Source organism: Hoplias malabaricus, chromosome 11 (assembly GCF_029633855.1).
Source record: "Hoplias malabaricus isolate fHopMal1 chromosome 11, fHopMal1.hap1, whole genome shotgun sequence".
Taxonomy (NCBI): Eukaryota; Metazoa; Chordata; class Actinopteri; order Characiformes; family Erythrinidae; genus Hoplias; species Hoplias malabaricus.
The window spans coordinates 17,453,638-17,465,038 of record NC_089810.1 but is presented as its reverse complement, the minus strand read 5'-3'; the positions used below and the strand labels follow the sequence as shown (position 1 = coordinate 17,465,038).

The 11,401-nt window shown below is 42.0% G+C and overlaps 1 protein-coding gene across 1 annotated transcript; it reads left to right on the top strand.

The window, feature by feature from the left end:
* Window positions 1-3,051: 3,051 nt before the first annotated feature.
* Window positions 3,052-11,072, top strand: prrt4a (proline rich transmembrane protein 4a). Its single transcript, XM_066685785.1, has 4 exons — window positions 3,052-3,168; window positions 4,216-5,142; window positions 8,295-9,420; window positions 10,123-11,072. The coding sequence occupies exons 2-4, from the start codon at window positions 4,302-4,304 to the stop codon at window positions 10,925-10,927; spliced, it is 2,772 nt and encodes a 923-aa protein (XP_066541882.1). The 5' UTR covers window positions 3,052-3,168; window positions 4,216-4,301; the 3' UTR covers window positions 10,928-11,072.
* Window positions 11,073-11,401: the final 329 nt, after the last annotated feature.

Here is an 11,401-nt window from a genome sequence, read left to right as displayed (position 1 = left end):
CTTTGTTTCACTGCTTCTGGGCTGAGGTTCAGCTGGAACCCCAGCTCCAGTCCTGGGGTGGATTTCACTTCCTGCATGTAAAATTTCTGCAAATATTCAAGAAAGCAAAATTCACCGTAAAACTCTAATCACGCTCATATACACAACATACAGATGCCCACAGAGCCAATTCGTGAACAGATAGAGCAGCGTGAGAGTGTGCTGGCATTCACAGTGCTGTTTGCAGAAGTCAGGCCCAGCTCAGCAGGTCTACTTTCAGCCGCACTCATGCACATGATTATCAGCCAGAAAGAGGTGCCACCAGCCTGAGGGGGGGAATTGCACTGAGAGCAACAATGATGTCATATGTTAAACCAGCTCCTCATTGTTCTGTACCAAACCCCCTTTTTGTTCTGGCTCATTTGCTGCCTTCCTGTGCTCTTAACAGCATCACAATCAATCAGGCGCTTTCACTGAGGAATCCATCCACAGTTCTGTATTCACCACTTCATACTCAATCAAAATCTGTACACAACATCTTATTATTCCTGTTTACAAGTGTTCATTCAACAGGCATATAGGACTGAGATAAAGAAATTCATGGTATTATTGTATTTACTGCTGTTGGGACAAAACCTTGTATATTCATTGTTTATCTTTTTTTCTGCTTTAAATGTAACAACTGTAAAAAGCAATGAGAATAACTATTATAAATAAATTAATAGAACTTAATAAAACAACTGGTTCCATTAACTATCATTCAAAGTGATTCATAACAAAAGTTAAGTTACCTGGCCCAGCTAAAACAATATGAACATTTTAGTTACATTTAGTTTAGTTACATTTAGTTTAGTTATATTCAATTTTAACAGTAACACCCGTGATGTAGCACGAGCTGGCCATTCATTGCTCTTGTATCAGGCAGAAGTCTGGTTTCCTGAGTGTCCTAGTTTATATTCTCCCAGGCTCAGTTTTAATTGATCTGGATCCTGACTGCTGTTTGACAGTGTACACTGGGCTTACACTCTGTAGACCATTCATCATGCCTTCACTGTGGACCAGTGGTAAACATAAAATAATCCAAGAGAGTGAGCAAAAGAACTAACTCAGTCTTTGCCTTTTCTGAGAGCACAGTGACAGATAGGATCATAGAACGTGAGCCATAATTTATAAAAGTACACACAGCACCAACGAACATGTTTTTACACAGCTACAGGGTTGTGGAGGTTTTGGGTTTATCCCCACCTTTGTGAAGTGTTTGCTGTGTTCTCCTTGTGTCTGCATGGGTTTCCTCCAGGTGCTCGGGTTTCCTCCCACAACTTAAAATCACATAGATGTTAATGTGTGAGTGATAGGGGGGTATGGGATATCTTCTAATGGACTGGCACCATGTTCAGGGTGTGTTCTTTCCTTGCACCGATGAATTCTGGGTGGGGTCTAGACCACATGAGTCAGAATAGGATGAAGTGGTTATACAGAATGAATTAAGCAAGGTATGAATGAATGAACTAATTAATAAATAAATTAATTAATGGATAAAATTAATAAGGATAACTGTCTATTTAGGTTTGTGCATTTACAGGGCATGAACACTAAAGGAAAATTCTTAATGTGGGCGGCACAGCAGGTAGTGTCGCTGTCACACAGCTCCAGGGTTCTGGGGTTGTGGGTTTGAGCCCTTTGAGGAGTTTGGTGTGTTCCCTAGTGTCTGGGTGGGTTTCCTCCAGGTGCTCCGGTTTCCTCTCACAATCCAAAAACGGTCGGTGGATTGTTGACTCAAAAGTGTCCATAAGTGTGGGTGTAAGTGTCCCTAGGTGTGGGGTAAGAAGGACTGGCACCTCATCTAGGGTGTGTTCCCACATTGTGCCCAATGATTCTGGGTAGACTCCGTTAATCAGTACTTTTAATATCTGAGTTATTGTACATTGAATCAAGTAGTTCAATAATATAAAAATATAATAACTATTCAGTTATTTATTTATTTCTCATCTTGCAAAAACATCACCTATTTAAAAGAAAAAAGAATGCTATATGCTTGATTCAACTGTGTGAAGTGAGGAAAATACAAACCTGTGTAATACGTGTCATTATATGAAATATTTTAAAGTAGTTTACTTAATTTAATAAAACTAACATATTTAATTTGTTAAAAGTAAAATATTCCCCTCCATATTTCTGATATCAAATGACCTGATAAGTACAAAATAATACACTTTACTTTTATATCATCATTTGTGTGTGTGTGGGGTTTTTTTTTTTTTTTTTTGGTAACACTGCAATCTTCTGTTCCAGACACAAATGGCAGTCTGTATGGGTCACTTGTATTTTTAATTATATTTTAAATCATTTATGTTCATGGATACACCAAAATATTTAGGCATTATATGCTCCAATCTTTCTTTTACCATTAGCATTAAACAGAGTGTCAGTGTGATTTTTATGGAAATTATTTCTGATACCAATTGGCTGTTCCATTGCCTCATTTAAAAAGCACTGAGCTGAAACATTACTGATCACTTCTCTTCTCTTGCACACGGAATCCATCGATATATGTAAATGTATGGGATGTCATAGCATCATATTTTGGATCTGTAACAGTGTATACCCAGAAAGCAAGGGGACATCTTATTTCCCATGACAGAAACCCAACTGACTGAAAGAAGAATAATATGCTGCTTTAACCTGTGAGTTATTGCCACACAAACTGAGCTCAGGCCAAATAGACTGAATTGATTGTTGTGTATTGATTTGCTAAATTGAATATAAAGCAACGCTTCATTTGCCACCGTGTGGTGAAAGGAGCTGTCCAGGTTTGTGCTATTTGGCAGTTGGTTCAGTGAAGTAACAGTGAGGGAGTCAAACACCTTAGAGATCTAATCCTGGCAGAGGGAGGCAGAGAGAGAGAGGAGCTCAGAGGAATAAAGCTGGGGTAAGGAGAAATCTCAGACATTATGCATCAGAGGGTGTTGGGGGAAGGGCAGAGAGTGGGGGTGTGTCAGCCAGAGTGTGTTTGTGAGAGGGAGACTGAGGCAGAGGTGTGTGTTTGTGCGTAACAGAGCAGGAGCAGGACCACTCAAACTCTCTCATATACAAAAAACACACACATGCGCAGGACCAGGCAGAGCTTTTCAGGAGCAGAGCAGCGACAGAGGGATTACTACTATTTCTGTCTCCTCCATGCATTCTGGGGTGAGCCCCTTTCCCTTGGCTTGGCCAGCTCTTATATGCATGTGCATGTACATGTTTGTGTATGTGTGTGTGTGTGTATGTGTGTGTGTGTGTGTGTGTGTGTGTGTGTGTGTGCGAGAGAGAGAGAGAGAGAGAGATTACTGCTGTAGTAATGTATGTCAGTTGATGCAGTAGCTGTGGAATAATAATGTGTTCTTGATTTTGTATGAACATACAACAAAAATAAATTAGAGGGTAACTCAGAAAAAAGAGCCAGAAAAGAAGAAAAGAGGACCACATAGAAAAAGAAGAGAGAGGGAAAGAAAGATGCAGTTGGTCTTTCTGCTGCAGTTGGTTTAGTGCAGAGCATTCATTGCTCTATGCTGGAAGAAGTCTAATGGATGTGAGCGCTGCTATATCTTTAATCTTTAACAACCAGATGATACATTTATAAAGTGTAGCTTTGTGTTAGAGTGTACATCAATCTGTCAACTTGTTTTCCTATACTTTCAGGGCAAAAATAGAAAAAGGGAGATAGAAAAAAAAATACAGGAGCCTACATAGCTACATGTTTTATTAGTTCAGTTAAAAAAAAAGTGTTTTCATGTGAAATAGTGTGTAATGGGGAACTTACCACAGTGATGCATGAATGGATCATTTTTACATGAAAACACTCAAAAAGTATTTGTTGAAATCATATTTTTTAAATCTAAATCTATTTAATTTTAGGAATATGCTTATGTCCTTCTTGCTAAAACATTATTATGGGACAGATGAGTGAGCATGTGTGTGCCTGGTTATGATGCTCAGTGATTTTGACTGGTAAGGCATGTGGACTCCATGTCACATGACAGATCAATACGTGTGGGGACGATTGATGGGGGCTGATGGACTGTGAGGTTGGTGCTTCAGCTTTAATCCAGTCATTCACAGCACTGGACCAGAGAAGCTTTAGCACAGAACAGTGCAACTGTAAACTGGGGCAGTGACAATATAGCAGTCTGAAAGGACACTGTGTGGATGTATATGTAGACTACTTACTACAGCACTTTTTTTTCTGTTTCTCAGGTGCAGGGACAAAGTAGCGTGAAGATAAAAGATGGGGGCAGATAAACACATGTGTGAGCTGTGACTTACTGAAGAAAGTTGCAAGAATGGTCCCTCACAGTGGTCCATTTGTGCTGATTCTCTGTGTCACATTGTTTGGCGGCCTACACACTGTGTCTCTGAACAGAGATGGAGAAGAACCAAGCTGGAGTCATAAAGACCCTGTTTCAGAGCCCACAAGCCATCTGCACCCTGGTGGCAGTTTACAGTGGATCACCCAGATGTCTAGAGCCAAGATGGACACCACAACACCCCCGATGACCAATTCACACTTCTCCGAATTCATAGACATCTCTGATAAGAATAACAATGCCCCAAATGATCTTGGAGAATCCTTAGCCAGGCTGTCAGATCCCAAGAATAGAAGGGACATCCCATTATTAAATCAAACTTCACATACAACATGGACACAAAATACAAAATCCTTTGAAAATAACACAACAACTAATTCTCCATCTAAGGCTAGGTCAGTCACACAGGGCAATAAGCATTTTGCAGTGACAGAGCGATTGGATTTGGTTGATTTAGATCATGGTGGCTTTGCTCGTTCTCCTAGGACCACTTTATTAGCAGCTCTGAGGCCATCTCCCCCACCATCTCAAGTCCAGACCACAGCTTTTGAACCTCCAGAATATACAGGAACTCCAGATTTCAGGCATTTCCACCTGTCCCAGACATCTCCTTATCATAAAAGAGAAAGTAGAATTGGTGCAGACAGGACAATGGAGAACACCAAAAGAACAAATACAGAAGATTTCTCAAAGAACACAGGTTTTGGAAAAGTACTAAAAAATCAGCCATCTACTATGCAAGACAATGAAGGAGAAGTAGAAGCATTCACCAAGAAAACTCTTCATGAAAGGATGGTTGTGACTAGTTTCCCTGAAGGTAAACATCAATCATTATACTAAACATTTGCACTGTGTATTTTATTGATGGTGTGTGGCTTTGTGTATGAATTAATTTTCTATGTATGTCTCTTAAAGGGCCAGTATCCTACATTTTTCCTTGTACTGTTCCACTTAGGCCCACCTACGATATTTCTGTTTCATTACATCAAAAACAGTATAATTCATCATTGTATGACAATTTCCTATTCTCTATTCTCTCTATAGTCCCTTAGAATTAGCAGACTCTTTTTGTTTCTGTAATTTCAAGACTAATATATGCAAATGGAACCTGTTTTCATCAATTAAGGCTAATTGCCTTTCCAACATTAGGAGAAAATAAAGAAGAATATTTCAATGTAAATAAATGCAAAGATAAATAAATATGTTGGGTTTATGACATGACATAAATTATTCATTTTGCAGCTCAGTTATTATAGTCTGCACATGCTACATCAAAGTCTTTCGATTTATATGAAGATTTTCTTTTCAGATCATAACAAAGGTTCTTTAACTATGCCAGTATTTTCAATATAGAGTATTGGTGTCTGTATTTGATTTTCTGTGATGGGTGAAATTGCACTAGACAACTGTAAAATCCTATAGGTACAAGCCCATAGGAGAGATATTTGCTTCCCTGTAGTGTTTTTACCAACTTTACATTTTCTGTTGAGACATTTTTTGTAGCCGCATGGTGTGTGTTGGTGTCCCACACACTCTGCAGTGTACAATCAGTATTCAAGAGGCACACAAGTGTTGTCCGTCACTAGAGCTTTATTTCCACACCGCAGAGGGAGTGGGAATAAAGCTCCACTGCATTAATGTCATACTCCCACTCTCTCCTATCACTTCATTCTCATTTTAGTAAAAAGTAGGGTTATGATTAAGAGATGACTGAAAACAATAGACTGTTCCTTTTAGGTGATCACATTACGGTTTGGTTCCATTTAACCTGATGGATTTAACATTATCCCTTTGCTTTAAATCTGTGATTATTTTTTTTTCTAGATTCCTTCAGACATTGAAAACATTGGCAACTCTGGTGAAAAAAAATGTGCATTTCCCTTAACCCTTGTTGTCAATCAGCTAAGACATTTCTAATGTTCTTAATTTAAAATGTTTCCCTTTGCACTAGACTACAAAGTTAACAATAACTTATAATACCTGTTAGTATGAATGCCTATTCAATCTCTCACTCACTCTAATTAGTGACTTCAGCTTCTTTAAGGTGCACAGCTTAAATACTCTCTCTCTCTTTGGAGAGCTGTTTGTGATAGTGATGAAGCTCTCAAAGGTCAAGGAGTGCACTGTGTTAACTACACTGAGGCCAGACATGGTCCTCTACTTTGAAAGTAAACAGATTCATAGAGTTAACAGTTCCATTTGAGAATGCCGTAGATGGAGCATTCAAAAGGAAGAAGATGATGTATGTGGACTTGGTGGCTGAGGTGAAGGAACGTGGGTGGCAGCCACATGTAAGTCCAGTGGAGATAGGTGTTAGGGGATTTGTAGCCATGTCGGCCACATCCCTGCTTGTGCAGTTCAGCATCAGGGGCCGGAAACTAAAGGCAGCTGTGAAGGAGTTATCAGAAACAGCTGAAAAGTCTAGTCAGTGGTTGTGGATAAGAGAGCAAAGATTACTTTGGAAAATGCAATGTAGAAGTGCTATTGTGATTGTTGGTGATGTAGCACGTAAAGTACACATGGAAGTGGTAGCACTGAGCATGCATTAACGGTGCCAGTGGGGATAGGTACAGCCTTAGTTACCAAGGAGACCAATGTGCATTTATGGTTGTTGATGGTAAGATGTAAGGTAAGACTGTAAACTGGCTTGGAGGGGGATGGGTCTGGGACACCAGACTTCACTGTTGAGCCTTTTGGAAGTGTTGTGGGATTAATTCAGCGAAGTACCAATGAGAGGAGGTGCTTATCTGATGACCCCTGTAAAGAGCGAGTGATACAGTGGCTTGTTTGGTTACTCATGGGCTGGGCTTAATGCGTAACCATAGTTGTTAAGGACAGCTCATTGTTGATTGGATCATAAATGGCCACAGCAACCTTAGTGTTGAGGTGTAGGATTTAACAGCGATTTTGTGGCTGCAGGTAGGAAGTAGAGTATGGTCAAGGTGTTTGTCCATGATAACAATAAATACAGCAACCAATGGAAATTAGATTGACAAGTGTTGGAGCATTCCTATAACACAGTACATAGCACACCAGTGCCCCAGTCCCCTCTCCCAACTTCCAGTCCCACCCATAGATTAAAGTGATGCCACTACTTACCGTGTGCCAGTTTCAAGTTTTTAAATAGATACATGAATCGGAGCAGCAACAAGGTCAGTGCCCCCTAATCTGCTCTGAGAGAGTGTGTGAGTGTTTGTGGGTTGTGTGAGTGTTTCTGTTTGACCCATTTAATAGAGTTCTACTTTTTCATCTTTCTCTGTAAAATGGACCAGCTAATTAAAACAGTGTTTTATGTCCTGTTCTGCTCAAGGGCCCTTTTCCCAACGCTTGTCTCGAGACGCATTCTGAACTTGCATAGCTGATGGCTAGGGAACTTCTGAATGTTTGAAAAGAGTGTCATCTACTTAGGTGTGCCTTGGAGTGTTTCGAATGACCCAGTTTTAATATGAGGCCCTTTTTTCATTCATGGTGGGCTCCCTCTACTGGCACATCCTTCTATTTATCTTGCGGTGCCCTGTATTTTACACCAGTGCAGCAGATACTTGTGCTTAAGCAGAGCAGATTTACAGCAGTTGTATCACAGTTATATTTAACTGCAGTTGCAGTTCATGCTGTAGAGTCCACCTTGTTGTATTCATGACTTTGCATTATCATATTGTCATCGTCCACTGAAAGACATGTATCTCCATTTGTTTTGTTTTTTACTTGAACACAGCAGCTGTCCTTCACATTATGCAAAAGGTTGATGATGCATGGACCAATAGAAATTACTTGAAAAAAATATTTTTTAAATTCCATCTTCAATTGAATGCTAAGATTTTTCCTTCTGTAAATTTGGTATTTTACAATATTTTATTATGTGTTTTTCATTGGCATTTATCCCTTGTGCACCTACCAAATATGACTCACACTAGACAACTACAACCAGGTATAAAGTGCTTTCTAAGTACATTTCTTCTCATGTTTCAGGCCTACCTTCGCGGGACAGTGATGATTTTGCCGAATCCTCCTCCCAGCCTGATTGCAACTTGGACACCACAGGGGTCTGCAACATTTCAGACCCTCTCTGGCACCCCAGCATCCCTGGGAGCCTTCCTAGTGACTTGTCTCCTGCTTCCCCCGTGCCCACACCAAACAATGATATGAGCCTACCTCCTGTAGCCTTGACCCCACCTCTGCTGGTGCCTTTGCTTTCTGACTGGAATGCTGCCATGGCAACATGGGGTCTGGCATGGGAGCTTCAGGTGTACGGTTTGGGCTGTGTCTTCTCCCTGGTGGCCGCGCTTTCTGTCCTTAGTCTATTGTGTCTGCCCCTTTGCTGGCCATCTGGTTGTGCCCACTTCAGCCTCCTGCATTTGCTGCAGCTGCTGGCCAGCTCTAGCCGTGCCCTGTGGCTGATCTATGACCCATACGGTCAGCGGGAGAGACTCCCATCAGCCTGGGCACGCCTCCTGCATGAGGCCACTTATCCCTGTCTGACTGCTGCTTTTGGCCTTCTGCTGCTGCTGCTGTCTGGCCGCTCTCGAGCCCAGCTGCTCTCTCAGAATAACCTGCGCCGCTGCGGCTGCCTGCTGGCTGCACTGGTGCTCGTGCATGTTGCCGTGGTGATGGGATCAGTGGCCATCCTGAGGCTGTTCCCCAGCATTCCTGTTGTCCCTCTGCTGCCCCCTGCTGCATTCTTCCTTCTGGCCTCTTTTTTTTCTTTCACTTACATGCTGTTCTACTGCTGTGCCCACACTGATGCCAAAAACATCTATAGGCTAAATGAGACATCACCGGAACACATGGCAAGCCATTGCCCTCTGGCAGAGGCCAGTGTGTGGGAAAGGGCAGCAGGGACTGGACTTTTCTCTGCACTTTTCCTCCTGGCATGTGGAGGTCTCAGGCTCTATGCAATCCTTCATGCAACTGGGCTGATTGATGAGGAAACAGTGGGAATGATGCCTTGGCCGTGGTGGGGTTTTCAGCTCAGCTGCAGAGTTTGTGAAGCAGGGGTGTGTCTCACCCTGGCCCTTGTCATCACACACCCTCTCCTCTGCTGTGGAGGAGTAGCCCCGAAACTTGGACGCTGGAGCTCAATATTCAGCAAGCAGAGGTAAGTAACGTGCCTAAATGTGTCTTTTCTGCTACAACTGTTATACATATGTTTATAAATGTACTCAGTTCCATTCAGTCATTAACATTTAGGACTAGGTTCATTAAGCTTGTGTGCAAAATCACTACTGAAATAGCTCTGAAGGCTCTTGGAGGAAGAAAAAATGTAATTGGTTACAAGTCAACAGACAGGGATGAATTTGATTGGTTAACACACATAGACCAGGGTGGTTCAAATAAAGCAACAAATTATATAATTGTATTGCATACGTTTTTCCAAAGACATTTCTGGCAGTCAAAACAAAATTTGTGAAAATTTCAGTGTGTGCTGACCAATCACCTTCATCCTTGCCTGTTGGTTGGTAACCATTTGCATTTGTTGTACCTCGAAGGCAGCGCTGCCTTCAGAAAAGTGTTGAGTAGTGATTTTACACACAAGCCTCCAATAACAAGCATTCATTCTAATTTTTAGAACTCCAACAGCAATGGTTTTTCATGGTAATATTTTTTATGCCGTGTGATGCCTCAGCAGGCTAAGGCCAGCAATCCACCCCCTTCCTCCCCACCTTCATTGATTTCAGAAAAGTACTTAAAAGTGAATTACAATCTGCAACTCTAGGGGGAGCACGAGAGTAAAATAGCAAATCTGACTTAATGTTCCTTTAAGTAATATAGTTATAATATACTGTCATTCTTTCACCAGGTTGTCTGCAGGAGGCTCTCCTGCAATCACCAAGCCCACCATCTTGCCAAGCAGCTGGTCTAAAAGGCCCGTAGAGAAGTTGAGTCTGCGGGATGGTATGGTGCGTGATGAGAGTGAGAGTGTGCCCCTATACACACTTGCAGAGATGCCGCTGGGTGAATCTGAAGGCTTGGACCTCCATTATCCCAGCACCCCCCAGAGTCATGCTGCCCTTCCACTTCCTGGAGTGACAAAAAATGCCCAAGTGGTCTCTCATGGGTCATCCTTCACTAGCCTCAATGGTGACTCCACTGTGGACTTGAGGCCTCCATCACCAATTGACTTACGGCGCAGCATTGATGAGGCATTGAACAGCGAAGCTATGTTTCGGCGAAGTCTCTTCAGCTCTTCCAGGCTTTCTCTCAGCACACGTGGACCACCAGATGGACAACCCTGCCGGGGGTCTTCTGCAGAGCCTGTCTTGTATCGCACTGCCTCTTGTGGGGACATGGATTCTCCGTGCAGGGATGCAAACTCCAGCTCCCTGCGTGGAGGTCCTAGAGGTCAAGCAGCTTATTATAATGACTTCGGTTCCAGGCACCAGTCTCAGATTAGCCTGCCCAGAGGAAGCCTGCCCAGGGTCCAGTCTGGTCGGTCATCAAAGAGGCAGTACAGGACCCTGGACTCCACCATCTCCAGAGAGAGCATCTGTGAGAAGCAGCACACTTACACCCAGGCTGATGAACTGGCTGTACAAGCAGAGTTCATCAGCGTCTGCAGACAGATAGATGCTCTCAGTGTCTGCAGTGATACCATCGAGCTGTAGGACAATAAAGCATTTTACTGATCAGTGTTGCTCTAATATGTAAGGCTTCAGATGTGCTTAAGGTGCTCTTCAGCACAAAACAACATCATTCTAAGGTGATTCTGCCAGGAAAGTACAGCAACATGTAAGATTATGAACTGATTTCTTCAAATAGACAGTGGCTTTCACTGAAGATATTGAAAGACAGTGGCACTTAAAACATCACAGACTGGAAAACCTTAATCAATGTTAGAGAAACTAAGGGGTCCAGGTGAACATGCCTTGCATAAACATACACTGGAACCATTAACTAATGATGCAAGTTTGTACAAATGTACAAACATGTTTTTTATATATTAGCAATAAGCTTCATGTAGCACTTAGGGCCATTTTTGATAAACAGACTGATGTACAGTGTTGTACAGAAATCAGAGATCACACTTACTTTATTTAAGTTTCAATTAAACATTAGGTATTCGATTTTCAGCATCAAGG